Raw genomic sequence first — 16,357 nt, forward strand, 5'->3', positions numbered from 1 at the left:
AAGAAGAAATCACCCCCCAGGGGGATTGGCCATGCCACAATCCCTTCTCCTCCATTCTCCTCTCGGGATCTTGGGCACGCACACACATGCGCCCGGCGTGTTTAAGCCACCGCGTCCGGGACTCAAACCGCAGTCAAATACATGGGAGTCCAGTGACATAGCCATTACGCTAACTGCTGGTCCCAAAACTGATTTAAAACTTCTGACCTATAGACTGTGATAGAGTACATTTCTGTTGTTTAAAGCTGCACAGTTTGAGTTAATTTGTTTGATTGGCTTCAGGAAACCACATTTGATCCTAGATTGGTACCTTGTTGTAGACTAGAAAAGTTCTGAAAACTTTTGAACAACCTTTGCTAGTGCCTTGAAAAGGTCAAAAAGGTCATGGTATTCTCACAAAGAGGGCTCTTTGATAAGGCATATGTCTCTCTCTCAGTAGGCAGTTACCCTTTTTAGGTTTAGTGCTTAGGTCCTGGCCTCCCTTTCATAAGCTGAAGTTTAAATTTCAGTTACAGTTTACTTTCCAGAGCTTTTGCAGTGCTATTCAGGTTGGCTTTATTCTTTTGGCTTCACTGGGTCTCCTAGATAGTCTCTATATGTGCTGCCTCAGTCCCTGTGCTGTTTGGTTGGAAGTTCAGATGTTGGCCTGTGGTAACAGCCACTACAGTGGACTGGGCCTGCCAATGCCTCAGGTGTGGAGCAGGAGTACTGCTGATGCTTCAATAGTCCAGGCCCTATCTCTGTCACATATATGGGACAATTCACTGCCATTCAAATGTGGAGTTCCTGGGACTGGTCCCAGGCTGGTCTGCTAATGCAGCTGATCAGGATACCACTGCCCAACGTGTCAAGTTGGGATTCAGATGATACTGCAGCTGTTGTTAATTGGCCTGTTGGATTTTGAAGGATAGAGTGGTGGTTGGTTAGCTACCACTGCCACAGGTTTGGGGTGAGAAATGGGTCCCTGACTGTCTTGGCACCCAATTGTCAACTTAATAGGAAAACTAAGGCGAAGTAAGTAAAGAAGTTTATTTGGGGCAGGGTTAGGATGGTCACTTGGATACCACAGTATCCAAATTGCCTTGAGAAACATGGGCCAAGGTCTTACAATTTTTAGAATGATTTTAAAGGTAAAGGTAGTGAATAGGAGGGGAGAGTAGCAATGATTTTACAGCAGTGATTGGCTAAATTCTATAATAAAAAGAGTAAGGTGTCCTCATGGTCACCTGGAGTCTCTGCTTACCCTAAATCAATCTGTGGATATAGTGAATCTGTCATATTATTATATCTGAAACACTTTAAAGGTTATAACTAGTAGATGTAATTGATAAAAGGTAAAGGAGGAGTATATTGGGCAGTAAGGCTATTCTTAGAAAATCCATGGAGTCTAGGTAGCATCTTGAGTTACTTTAGGTACAGATTCCTTAAAAAGCAATAAGATGTACATAAATTTTATTTCCTTACAATGCTGACTTAGTAGAAAGGAATCTCCCATTTTCAGGAAAAATTGGTCTATTTTGGCATCTGTCATCTTCCTTGAAGTTTCAGTTTGATGTAGCATTTTAGCATGAGTGACTCCATTTTGGTCTGGTCTTTTTAACCCAGGGAACAAGCTAAGTGCTGAACAGTGGCCTCCTGTAATTGTTATTTAACACAATGCAGGATAAGTGGAGAATAAAAGGAAAACACAGCACTCATTGTGGTCTTAACTCTTCAACCATAAAGTCCCCAGCCCGTCTGTCTTTGTCCTACACACCTTGTGAATTGTTTATTTTTAGAGATTTTGGCCTTAAGGCATATGTGCTCATGGTTGGGGTGGGGGAGACAGAGAGAGTCAGTGAAAGGGAAAGCCAGAAATCACCCCCCAGGGGATATGGCCACATTGCAATGCCTTCTCCTTCATTCTCCTACCAGTATCTTAGGCATGCACATGTGTCTAGCATGAGTTTCAAGCTACTGAGTCTGAGACTTGAACCACGGTAGACCATGTGGGAGTCAAGTGATATAGCCACTTCACCATCTGCTGGCCCCCAGAGTTGTTTTATGATTATCTATTGAATTATTTCCAGGGTTTGAAATGGTATAATTAGGGAGAGGAGCAAGTTGAAGTAAGTCTATAATACCTTTCCCTGGAACTGAAAAGATACTAAATATTTTTTGCTATTCCTTTCCATTGTTGTTTAAACCTATTTCTGCATATAAATTATGTTCACTTAATATAATAACATTCCAGAATTCTGCCATTGTTTATTAGCATTATTATCGATGTTGTTCCCTTAGAAAAGTCTATTATCTGGGCAAATTATTTGGACAATCAGTTGATCCTATTGAGTTGATTAATATTTATATATTTTTTTTATGCTACAAGTTCTCAACCAAAGCTTGAACTAAAAGTTTCAACTATTTCGGCAATCATTAATCCTTTTAAATTGATTAATATTTACACATATTTTAAATGCTACAAGTTTTCAACTAAACCTTGAGCTAAATGTTTGAACTCCAAGCTTTTTAACAAACTCACTTACTCAAAGAGTAAGTTAGCAATCTGATTCATTTTTGGTCTTTTCTTTTTAATTTAATTAAATTAATTAATTAATTTATTTATTTATTTATTTAGAGAGGTTTTTGCTATAGGGCACATGTGCTCGCCAGAAAGACAGAGAGATAGAGACTAGAGAGCTAGAAAGCGAAAAATCACCCCCCCCCCGAGGGGATGACCATGCCACAATCCCATCTCCTCCATTCTCCTCTCAGGATCTTGGGCACACACGCACACACGCCCAGCCTGAGTTTAAGCCACCAGGTTTGGGACTCGAACTGTGGGCGGCTACATGGGAGTCTAGGGACATAGCCATTACTCTAACTGCTGGTCCCCTTTTAAATTTATTTTAAAAGTCATATGTACTTGCCAGAGAGAAACAGAGAGAAAATGAGAAAGCACCTCCCCATGGGGCATGGTCGTACTTCAATCCCCTTTTCTCCATTTCTTTCTCCTTTTGGCATTTTTGGTATGCATGCACTCACAAACTGGCATGTTTCTAGATCCAACAGACCTGGGATTCAAACCACACAATTAGCTATATGGGATTCAACAACCTTAATCACCACACCACATTTTGGCCCATAGGTCTTTTGTTCTGTTTTGTCTTATTTCTTTCATAAGTGTCAGAGAAAGAAAAAACAGGTGCCCCAAATCCCGAACACACATGAGCCCAGAGTACTCAAGAGAGGACTGAAATTTGAACCTGGAACTTTTCCAGTGTAGTTCAGTTGTGTTACTCTTGCACTATTGCCTGGCCTCTATTTCTAGTCTTTATTAGCAATAACAAAAGTAAAAAGTTTCCTTGTTGGAATCTAAATAAATATTATTTTATTAGTTCCTAAAACATGAGTCTAATAGAAATAAAATGTTGTTTACATATCTATGTCTTTGATTTTTTCCTTCTTACAATCCAAGCTAGGAAGTTTATTATTTATACCACTCTTGTTATTTCTTTGAAATTTTAGAAAATTAATTTTGACAGAGAAATCAAGCCACGAGGCCCAGGATTCAAGCCACAGCCATGGCAAACATTGAAATGCATATAATTTAATAATGTTTTATCATACGTATGCGAGAATATTTTGAGAATATTTTTGTTACTTTTGTGTAGAAGACAACAATTGGCAACCTTTCCCTGATCTAATTTTTCCTTGCCCATTTAACAGGTTAAAAATTTAGAGACCACGAATTTGGATAAAAATCGAAAGTCAGTTTATAGTCCAGATGAAAGAGTGACTTCTATGAACTGTGAACCTTCTGACCCTTCTTTAAAAACACATGAAAAGAATAACTTGCCACTAGGTTGTGATGAGTCTATTTCTAAAAGGTAGGCATTTTTACAAAAATGCATACGTTTATTTATATAAATATGTGCTTGTTAACATATACCCCTTTCTCAAGCATAAAATAGCTTAAAGTTTCATAAATACTATTTTGGTCCATTTGAAGGACTGGAATTGGTTTTCTAAAGCTTTTGTCATTGCCAATTTTACTAGTACTAAAATTTTAAGTTGGTTAGGTTATCAGAGTTGTTGTTTTCTTTTTTTTTTTTAAGAATTATTTATTTAATTTTATTTATTATTATTTTTTAATTTGACCAGAGAGACAAAGAGAAAGGAGGTAGAAGATGAGAACGCAAACCACTAGGTCGGGGACTCGAACTGTGGTTGACCATGTGGGAGTTCAGTACCTTAACTACCATGCCACCTGCTGGCTCCAGTTATCAGAGTTCTTATGTGATGCTTCCCATCTAGGTATAGTGATTGGAGTGATCCATTGGATTATTCCAGCAGTTTTCAATTCTAGACATGGAAAAATCAAGGCCCTATGAAACAATGGTTATTACACAGAAGAGTACATGCTAAGACTGAGAAAAGTGTACCCTATATTAGTTCCCTGCATGTTAAAAGTAGTATCATGATCATTTCAAATTAGTGTGAAGAGGTTCTTATTTGTCTAACAAGAGTCATGAAACATCTGAGAAATATAATCAACAATCTAGTCCTAAAAGATTTGGGACTGGCAAGGGGAAAAATAGTTCAGTTTAACAAAGAAACTGATTAACAGTTTTACTTGGATTGATGTCAAGATGGTGGGTGGAGTGGTAATATTAATGAATTTTTTTCTTATCACTGATAATTCTCAGCAGTCATGGAGCTTTAAAATGTTAATCTTTACATTCATTCCTTAAGTTTTACTTTAAAATTTCCCTTCTATACATTTAATTATACCTCATTTTTTCATTTTTTATTTTATTTAATTTTTAACTTTTGCTAGAGGGCACAGGCATTCACTGGAGGAAATGGGAGATGGAAAACACTTCCCAATGGGGCATGATCACACTGCAGTCCTTTCTTTTCCATTTTTTCATACCATTACATGCACACATGCCCAGTGTATTTTTTCAAGCTACAAGGTCCAGGATTCATACCACAACCTTGACAGTTAACCATGTATCAATATTATCCAACTCCCTTAACTACTAAGTCACAGGGCTGATCTGTGTATCTAGTTTTTAAAAAAGGGGAAAATATCGGGACCAGCAGTTAGCGTAATGGCTATGTCCCTGGACTCCCACATGGTCGACCACGGTTCGTGTCCCGGACCCGGTGGCTTAAAACCCATGCCGGGCGCATGTGCGTGCATGCCCAAGATCCTGAGAGGAGAATGGAGGAGAAGGGATTGCGGCGTGGCCATCCCCCCTGGGGGGTGATTTCTCGCTTTCTGTCTCTTTGTCTCTCTCTGGCAAGCGCACGCGCCCTATGACAAAAAAACTCTCAAAATAAAAGGAAAATATATGACCAAATTGAGTTAATTGAGTTTTCTAAAGAATAATACCTTTTCTCTCAAGTAACTATGGACACACAAGGATGCTACAAGATGAAGGAAAAACATTATGGATCTAAGCATTGACACTAGATTTTTGGTATTTGAGGATTTAGCATGCAGTTTGACTCTTTAGAAGGTACCTTAATGTTCCATGATAATTGAGGCCCACATTTTAGTTTTGAGCCAGGAAGCTGTTACACAGAAGGCATTTTAAGTGGTGAAGGTGAGGCACATTTCAGTGAGTCTTCATTACTGTTTGTTGATGTATGTGCTGTAACTTGTGAAGTGATAATGAAATAAGTGCTAGTGTTGGAAGTGAAAAAGTGAAGACACCATTAAAATAGCACTTTATATAAACAAATATGTCGAGTTTAGCAGTGGCTTATATCTATGATATGATCCACCTTAGATTCTATACTGAAAGAAGACCTGTGATTTGAGGCAGCACTCTCAGCCAATGAGAACACATGCGTGAATAGGTGTAACAAATGTGTAACTTGGTCTCGATGGCTTCAGTGGTGAGTTTTATTAAACATTTAAGAAACAACACCAGCTTTAAACAAATTCTAACAAAGAATAGGAAAAGAGGGAGCATTCTTCAGTTCATTTTGTGAGGATAACATAACCCTGAAACTAAAATCAATTTAAAAATTTTACAGAAGTGAAAACACAGCCCGCTGTAACACATAATATAGATACAGATATGATAAACCATATACTAGTAAACAAGTTTAACAATCTATGAAAGTTGAGTTTGTTTCTGATGTGAAACATGGCAGATGTTCTTTGAGATACAAAATTAGGAGAAAGATGCTTGCTGTCACTACTTTATATTAAGCACACTGGATGTTTTATTAGGTTGTTGGGAAAGTCATGACGTACTTTCCTATATTTTCCTATGCAAAACATGTGTCATGACTTTCTTGATGACCCAATAACTAGTTTAAATAGCTTAAAGACTGCAAAAGAAAAAAAAGGTTAATAAACAAAGAAAAATATTATTAACATTCTTACATTTGGTTGTATTTATAGGAAATCCAGAGGAACCCACTAATAAATTATTAGGACTAATGGGTTATACTAGATTACTGAACTCATATATAAGTAATCAGTTGTATTCTTATATACCAGATATGAACAATTAGGAAATGAAATTTTTGAAAAGATACAAAATCATTTCAACAGACCAAATATACCTCATACCTAGGAATACATTTAACAAGATATATAATAACTAAAGAGAATGACAAAACATTATTCAGAGAGTTAAATAATTAAGTGGAAAGATGTAGTATGTTTATGATTAAGACAAAGAATTGTAAGATGTTTTCACTTTTGTTCAAGTGAATTTTATAGTGTATAATTTCAGTTAATATTCCAGTAAATAATTTTATGGAACTAATAAGCTTCTTTGATTCTAAAGCATATATGTAAATACAGTGGTTTAAGAGTATAAGATACCCTTTATAGAGAGAAACAAAATGGAAGGAATTTGCCATCAGATGTCATTACAAGCTACAGCAATTAGAAAAATGCGATATTAAAGTGCTAGACAAAAATAGATTAGTATAATAGAGTAAAGAGTCCAAAAACCCATGAAGGTACTTTAAAAAGTTTGTAGGATTGGACCCATGGCCTAGTGATTGAGGGAGCTGGATCCAACTTGGCCAACTGCAGTTTGAATCCCAACCCCTGTGGCTTGAGAAATGCCAGGTACCTGTGAATGCCTGGCATTCCCAATTTGACAGAAAAGTGGAGAAGGGATTGCAAAATGATCACACCCCATTGGAGGAATGCTCGTTCACGTGCTTTCTCTCTCTTTTTTGGGGGGGGGAGCATTTGTGCCTTCTGGCAATTAAAAAAAGTTGGTGGTTGGGAACCAACAGATGGCATAATGGTTACGTTGCTGGACTCCCATGTAGTCTACTGCAGTTCGAGTCTCAAACCCGATGGCTTAAACTCATGCTGGGCATGTGTGCACGTGTGCCCAGAATCCCAAGAGAATGGAGGAGAAGGGATTACAGCATGTCCGTCCTCCCTTGGGGTGATTTCTTGCTTTCTGTCTGTCTCTCTGGTGAGCACGCATGCCCTATAGCAAAAATATCTCTCTCTTAAAAAAAAAAAAAAAAGTTGATGGAAAAATGGAATAAAAATACAAGTATATTTTGGTGCAAAAACTTTGAAATCCATGTGGAATTTTTTCCTGATATACATTTGCCATTAACTTTGATATTTGTGTTGGAGAAAATATGAAATTAGACTCCTACATGAAATCATACAAAAAAATTCTCATGTGGATTAAGGAACTAAGTATCTAACGGAAAATTATAAAACTTCTAGAACATAGACCCTCTTTTGAACTTGGACAGGAAATGTAGAATCTCTTTTGAACTTGTGTCTTAAGACACAAATGCCTTTGCCATGAAAAACTAAATCAATTTTACTATGGTAAATTAGAAACATCTTTTTCCGAAAGTCACTGTAAAAATAGTGAGAAGACAGGCTATGGAGTGGGATAACTCTCAGCATATGTAACCCATTGAAGACTAGTACACAGAGTATATATATGAAGGACTTAAGCAAATCAATAAATAAAAGCCAGATAAAACAAAAGAATAATGGGCAAAAGACTTGTATGTCACCTTACAAAAGAAGAATTCCAAATGAGCAATAAACACTGGAAAGGTTCATTCATTAGTAGTCAGGGAAATGCCAGTTAAAACCACTATGAGATACCATTTCATATCACGTAAGGAAAAAGTCAAACATTTAACAATCTTACAGTACCATGTATTCACGAGGTTTTGAAATAATGGGAATTGTTTTTAATATTTTGTAGTTGGATGGAAAAGTTGGTTTAATAGTCTAGGAAAAATTTAACATTATTTAGAAACTGAGGATCTGAATGTCCTTTGACCTAGCAATCTCATCCCTTGATATATCCTTGACGAGACATATACGTGTGTGCAGTATGATATGTGGATATTTCCATAGTTACCAAAAACTGAAAAGAAATTGTTCATCTACCGTTGGAAAGAAAAACAAATTAGTGTAAATTTATACAGTGGAATGCTACACATTAAGGAAAATGAAGGAATTGTAGTCATATACAGCACTCTGAATTAATCCCACAAAGCATCTTTGAAAAGTAGACATAAAGAAATAGTATGATTCCATTTAAATGGATGGAATGAAAAAAATAGCTAAAAATCAAACTATATTAAGGACCCCTAACCAGATGGTAAATCTGAAGAGTATAACAAGGAGATTAGTATCACAAATGCTATTTATGTGGGAAGTTTTATATGTATTTATACACAAACATACATATATACATATACATACACATATACGTGTGTGTGTGTACACACATTTAATTATATGATGTAGAATAGAGGTACATGGAGTTCTGAAGTGCTGATAATGTAAAATTTATTTACCTGAATGTTACCTACATGGGTGCTAGCTTCAGTATTATTTATTAAATGAAACATCGAGTTCAAATTGGATTAAAAATCCAAAATAATTATCTTCTAATCAGAAAATTTGTATTATTTGTGTTTAATGTAATCTTATTGATGTAAGTTACTTTATAATTACAGTATGATTACTATCTTTCTGTTTGTCCCATCTGTTTGTTCTTTACCCCATCTGTGTTTATCTGTTTCCCTTTATTTTAGCCTTCTAGATTAATTTTCCCCATTTCATATGACTTTATTTATTATATAAATAATATTTTTTCACTATTTCTTTTAAAAAGTTCTAAATATCACGATATGAATTCTTGACTCATTAAAGAGCCTGATAGTAAAGAGTATCACTTTTACCATTCCATAGATAATGCTTGGCCATAGAACACTTTAATTCTGCTTACCAGTACCCCTATCTTTTGTGTTTTCATGCATTTTAATTTTGTTTTTTTTTTTTTAATTGCCCTAACCAGATGGTTAGGGGACATGTGCTCACAAAAGAGAGAGAGAGAGAGAGAAGAAAGCAACCCCAGTGGTTCATGGTCATGCTACAATTATTTTTCCTCTGTTTTTATATTTTATCCAGATTTTGGACATACACCTGGTGTGTTTTTAAGTTCCAAGGCTGAGATTTGAACCATTCTAGGCCATGGAGGACAATTTTCTCCACACAGCACTTACCACCGTGCTATGGGGCTAGCCCAATTTTACATTTTTTTTTAATCCTGTAAGATGAAATTATCACTGTTCTATGTAGTCATTATTCATTTAGAGTTAACCACATATATACCTTTCCTGTTGCTTTTCATTTCTTTGCTGTATTTTCATCTGAAATAATTTTTTACCTGCTTAAAGAACTTCTTTATTTCCTTTTTAGTTCTGTTCAGGATAAATTCTGAACCACCACAGGTTTTTAATGTATCCCAATATTTTTTTCTCTACTTAAAATAAATTGTTTAAAAGAATTATTTGTTTAATTTTTATTTATTATTATTATTTAATTTACTGAGTGAGAAAGTGAGAAAGCAAGCCACCAGATCTAGGACTCAAACTACAGTCAACCATGTGGGAATCTGGTGCTTCAACCCCCATGCCACCTGCTGGCCCTAAAAGAAAATTTTAATATAGTTTTTCTAGTTATTTGAGTGTGAGGGCCCCATCATAACTATTCTATTGTAAATATCAGTTTATGTATTTTTGTGCAAATATATTTATTTAACATTTTAAAGAAAGTTTATGAAATAAAACCCCTTGGGAATGAAGAATAAAAGAATTGTCATGTTCAGCCTATTATCGTTCTGGCTCTAGAGAAAGCCAGGAAGTATTTATTCATTTGTTTGTTTGTTTTAAAATATTATTTATTTATTTATTTATTTATTTATTTATTTAAATTTGACCAGAGAGGGAGACGGAAAGTGAGAAAGCAAGCCACCAGGTCCAAAACTCAAACCGTGGTAGGCCATTTGGGAGTCCAGCACCCCTAACCACCACGCCACCTGCTGGCCCCGCCAGGAAGTTTTACCATTGTTTTTTCTGATGTCCTGAGTATTGAAAGAATTAGTGTAACTACTAACTTTATGTGTCTGCAGTAAAGGTTGTATTTAGAAGTTTAAGAATTTTTCTTTTTAGAATGTGAAGAAAATGGGAAAGGTGTTAACAACTGAGCTGTAGAAGCAGCAGTTTTCATGGCTTACTGATCAGAAAACATACTTGATAAAGAAGGAACTTGTTGAGGGCAGCAGGTGGTGTGGTGGTTAAGGCACTGGATTCCCACTTGCCAGCCATGGTTCTAATCCTGGACCTGGTGGCTTGAAAATCATTCTGGGAACATGTGTGTGTGTGCCCAAAGTCCCAGGAGGAAAATGGAAGAAAAGGGATCACAATCTGACCATCCTCCCCTTGGGGTGCTTTCTTACTTTCTTTCTCTGTCTCTCTTCAGAAGGCACAGGTGTGCTGTAGCAAAAACCTTAAAAATAAATAAATAAAATAAAGGAATTTCCTACTTGAGACCTATGTATGCTTTTGCTTAGCAGCAATAGTAGATTCATTCTCATTGCTGTAAAATGTCCATCATATGAATATGCCACAATTAATACATTCAGTTCGTGGATATTTGGGTGTTTTATAAGTTGGGACAATTGTACATAGTGTTATTATGAATATTCTTTTATATTCTTTTGGTGAATATACATATATATATTTATATACACTTCTTTTGGACATATGCCTGGAATTGCTAGGTACAGAGTATATGTATATTCAGATTTGATAGATAGTACCAATCAATTTATAAAAAAGTTACACAAAATTATACTCACACAGTAAGTACATGAAATTTTGTTACTGTATAGCCTTGCCACCACTTAAATTGTCTATCTCTTTCATTTTAGCTATACTGGCATACAGCATCAAAGTGTGGTTTTTTTGTTTTTGTTTGTTTTTTTTTTGAGAGAGATTTTTTTGCTATAGGGCACATGCACTCACTGTAGAGACAGAAAGACAGAAAGTGGGAAATCACCCCCCAGGAGAGATGGCCACACTACAGTCCCTTCTCCTTCATTCTCCCCTTAGGATTTTGGGCACATACACACACATGCTCGGCATGAATTTGAAACCAGTGGGTCTGGGACTCAAACCACAGACCATGTGGGAGTCCAGTGCCTCAACCACTATGCCATCTGCTGGTTCCCACATTGTGATTTTTAATTTGTATTTCATCTAATAGTGAAAGTTAAGCACATTTTTATATGTTGTTAGCTGGTTATGAAACCTAAGAGTTTTTTAATTTTGAGTTGCCTGTCTTAAGATTTTTTTTTTCAAATATATTTATTACAAGTTTCTTTACCCACTTAAGTCTTTTTCCTTTCCTAACTTTTTTTTTTTTTTTTTTTTTCATGAAAAGACAAGTATCCTTATTAGGATTCCACACAGTGATCCTATTTCCCTACCCTCATAGTCATCCAGGATCCTGAGTGCACATGTGCACTTGGAAAGTACAAGTTTACCTGGGAACCAAACCCCAATCTTCCATATGGCTTCCAACATTGCAGATTATTGCACTTCTGCTGCATCACCAGGATAGGTTCGGCAGGTTTTGTTTTGTTTTTTCGTAGATTCTACTTTTCTGATTGATATTCTTTTTGTTTCGGCTGTATTCTCCATTTTTCTCTCCATAGTCTTAAAACTGTTAATCAGTTTTATTTTTTCAAGTTTGTTTATTTTTCCGTAAGTGAGAGATATGCACATAGAAAGACCAATGGAGGGACTAGCATTTCTGATAGGGTCCTCAAGTCATGATCCATACCCTCCCCGCCCCCCAGTCTTATCCTAAATCCTGGTGTGCTCAAGAAGGCCCTATTTCAAACCCAGGACCTATGCCATGTGGGTCCATTTGCATTACTACTGTGCTACCACTCAACCCCTCATAGATTTTTTTTTTTAAGGATTATTTAATTTAATTTAATTTATTTATTTATTTTAATTAGACCAGAGAAGGACAGAGAGAGAAAGTAAGAAAGCAAGCCACCAGATCCAGGACCTGAACTGCAGTCGGCCACGTGGGAGTCTAGCATCCTTAACCACCATGCCACCTGCCAGCCCTCCATAGCTATTTTAATACCCTTGGTTTATAACTCTAGTATTTGGATCACCTATGTGTCTGCTTTTTTTGTTTTTCTGTTTTCAGTCCTTTGATTCTATCTGTTAGCATGCTTGATAATTTGTGAAAACTTGTGCAGGTTCCATATAATAGCATCTTACTATAGATAGTTTCATCCTTCCCTTTGCTTAGCACGTACAGTGGGGTCTGATCACCTAATCTACTCTGGAAATGGTATAATTTGTTTTAATCTTGGTAAGACTTGTACTTCTTGTTCAGTCTGGTTTCCTAAGGCATAACCCTCCATGGATTCCATATGAAAGGCTAGAGCATTTGCCCAGGCCCCAAATCTTAGTTCTTACCTCCTAAGCAAAGTAAGAGTGAGATTGCCATAAATCCTGTCTGCTTTTTAAAGTCTCTTTAGTTTCTTACAGTCATAAATCACATATTTGAAATACTATAGCAGCAACCCAAATAAATATAAATATAAATGAAGAATTTTGAGGTTGGTAAAGGATGGATTTTGACTTTAGTATAATGAGCATCTGAAAAGAATTACTTAAAATTTTTTTATAGTTTAACAACAAAACAAATATAGCTATAAATCTTCCATTCAATTTATGATAACTATTTGTAGTAGAAGACAAATATATAAAAAAATCTTAGCTAGTTTCATTTGAGGCAGAAAGTAGATAAGATATCAGATATTCTTAATAAAATTTAGATCTGAATGTTTGCTTCTCAATTAGATATATTGGCAGCGGTTAGAATCTCTCATTGCTAAATGTGATATGAAAAAGTATTGTATTAATAAATTTGTGTTTAAATGGGCCAGCAGATGGCATGGAGGGTAAGGCACTGGATCCCATATGACAAACTGCATGGTTTGTGTCCTGGACCTATCAGCTTGAAAATCACACCAGGCATGTGTATGTGCATACATGCTCAAGATCCCAAAAGGAAAATGAATAAGTTGCAGCATGGCTATCCCCCTTGAGGGCATGATTTCTCACTTTCCCCCTCTCTCTCTGTCTTTGTCTCTCTCTTGCAAGCACATGTGCCCTATAGTAAAACTTAAAAAAACAAACAAAAACTGTGTTTAAAAATGTGCATGGAAAACAATTGATTTCACAATATGAAAAGTGGATATGGAAAATATTTCTGCTGCTTCCTATAAATCATTCCTGGCTACAGAAGTCAGTATCTTTTACTGTATACACCTCAAAAATTGGGCTAAAGAAAAAGAATTGTGTCCAGACAGTGTTCAAAGGAAGCTCACTCTTATTATGATCTGTAAGAGAAGAGTTCCAGCTTACTGCCAGGAGGCAATTTCCAGGTCAAAGAGTTGGTTGGTCCTCCACAGAGCCTAGTGGTCTTGCTTAGTTCATACCAGAAACCAGAGAATCTGAGCTGGTTAGAATTTGTGAGTCAAAACAGTGAAGAAAAGAAATTGCACAAAAAGTGCTCTGAAGATCAGCAAAGGGGATTTCTTGAATCATTGGCTGAATACAGATATGTGCATGGAAAGGATGAAACTACATGAGGCTGAGAAGAAAAAAAAAAAAAAACCCAAAAGAAGTCCGGAGGGATCAACAGATTGGGTAGTAGAAACATCGCTGGACTCTCACATGGCTTACTGCAGTTCAAGTCCAGACTCAGTAGCTTGCAAATCACACCAGGCACATGTGTACATCCCCAAGTTCTCTGGAGAAGAGAAAAAAGGCTTGCAGTGTGGCCATCTCCCCAGAGGGTGATTTCTCTCTCTTTCACTGTGTCTGTCTCTCTCTGATGAGTGCACGTACCCTAAGGCAGAAACATCTCAAAAAAAAATGATGAAGAAGTCCTAACAACTTTTACTGACTAAAAGAAAGGCTGGGAATATTTTGCTTTTCTCCTGGTTAAAATGAAGAGACCATGTACTAAGGAGCAATAGTAAAGTCCACATATGGTTATAGCTTTAGAGGGGCTAAATTAGTCCTAAAGACTGCAGGGGATCTACACAAAAACGCTAAAACCAAGCTTCAAAGGAATCCAACTAATCCCAAGTAATTTAATTGTATCCCAGAACAAAGTGCAGTACTTTGAAGGAATGAAACAGCATCCATCACCCAATAAGATATATTTTACAAATTCTTATATCAAATTAAAAATTACCATGCATACAGAGTGAGAAAATATATGACCCATTAACAAAAAATTAAACGATAAACCAACAAATAATATGTTTGATGGACCTAATAGATGACATAAAAGAGCTGTTATTGGGCCAGCTGGTGGCATGGTGATTAAGGCAACTGCAACCCACTTGGCGGACTACATGCTTCAAGTCCCAGATCCAGGGCTTTGAAAAGCATGCTGGGCATGTGTGTGTGTGCGTGTGTGTGCGCATGCACCTAAAATTGCAAGAGGAGAATGGAGGAGAAAGGTTTGTGGCATGGCCATTCTCACTGTTGGCTGCTTTCTCACTTTGTCTCTCTCTGGCGAGTACACGTACCTATACCAAATTTAAAAACAAAACAAAAAACCTAAATATACTTCTCATGTTCAACAATATAGAAAACAATGTGAACATAAAAGAAATGGAAGATACATTATACCCAAGTTGAACATGTAAAAATGAATAAAATAAAAATTGAAATGGAAAGTAGAGTGGATAGAATTACCAGCAGAGTACCGTAGTTAATTATTGAATAACATCAGTGAAAAGGGAATGAAAAATGCTCAAAGTAAAGCATGGAGATGGAAAAAAAAATCATAAAAACAAAGGGATAGAGCATCAGAGACCCATGGAACAGTATGGGGTAGTCCAATATACAAATTATGGCATATCACTAAGGTGACAGAAAAAAATATTTGAAGATACTGTGTTTGAAATTTTTCCATAACTTATGTAAGCACTAAACCTGTAAATGTACAAAAAAGTCAACAAACTCCAAGCAGGAGCAACATAAAACCACACAAAATCATATACCAGATTGCTGAAAGTAATAAAGGAAAATCTTAAGCAGCCAGAGAGAAAACATACCACATAGGAATAGAAAGAAGAATAATTCAGACTTCTCACTGTAAGCCACACAAACTAGAAAACATCTCTCAAATACTGAAGTGTGGAGAGCTGGCCTTGTAGTGTAGAGGTTAAGAGCTCTATGTAAAAAGCTGAATCCCATATAGCCAACTGCAGTTTGAGTTCTGGCACTGGCAGCTTGGAAAATACTCCAGGCACGGCACGTGCATGCTTGCCCAAAGTCTTGAAAGGATGGAAGAATGGAGGAAAAGGGATTGTGGTGTGACTGTTGCACTATTAGTGGAATTTCTCTGTATATATCTCTATCTCTGGCAACTGCACGTCTTCTGGCAATAAAAAAAATGGTTTTAATTAATATGGAGAGATACCTATAAATTATTGAAAGATTAAAATTGTCCATTCAAAATTCTGTACCTCGTGGAAATGTATTTTACAATGTTGGCATCCGCCCCAGGGCTCGGGTCTGGCTGAATCATGATCAGAGGGCTGCTGCTGAGGAAGAGAAAGAGGACAAGAAAGAGAAAGCCCTCCATCTTGCCAGGACCGGGGAATTGGAAAGAACGAGACAAACGGATAGAGTAGAAATGGACACAGGCAGCCTGAGCCTAGGTAGCCCAAGCAACTTGTCCCGCCCAGACAAACTGGATGTCTTTATTTATAGTACAAGGAGACATTACACATGTATGTTTCTTGATACTTCATGGATTGGTTGCCAGGTAACAGACAATAAGAAGCAGTTAACAAGTCTATAAGAGATTAGTCATACCAGGGGCCAGGTGTATCCCTTGGTGGTAATCCCATCTAGAGTAAATCTCATTTTCCTTTCTAATGCAGAGAACTAGTTGTTAGGTGTGGGGAAGGAGCTAAAGAACTTCTCCATAAGGAGTGTACCA

The 16,357-nt window shown here is 36.6% G+C and overlaps 1 protein-coding gene across 3 annotated transcripts in view; it reads left to right on the forward strand.

Annotated features, from left to right (window-relative positions):
• The window catches only part of ATF7IP2 (activating transcription factor 7 interacting protein 2), a 72,665-nt gene that overhangs the window by 29,837 nt on the left and 26,471 nt on the right, over positions 1-16,357 (forward strand). For all 3 annotated transcript variants that reach the window (XM_006146510.2, XM_006146509.2, XM_006146508.2), the window contains exon 6: positions 3,709-3,869. In XM_006146510.2, coding sequence (XP_006146572.1) covers positions 3,709-3,869 — 161 coding nt within the window. The remainder of the gene's footprint in view (positions 1-3,708; positions 3,870-16,357) is intronic.

Source organism: Tupaia chinensis, unplaced genomic scaffold (genome assembly GCF_000334495.1).
Source record: "Tupaia chinensis unplaced genomic scaffold, TupChi_1.0 Scaffold000182_1, whole genome shotgun sequence".
Classification (NCBI taxonomy): domain Eukaryota; kingdom Metazoa; phylum Chordata; class Mammalia; order Scandentia; family Tupaiidae; genus Tupaia; species Tupaia belangeri.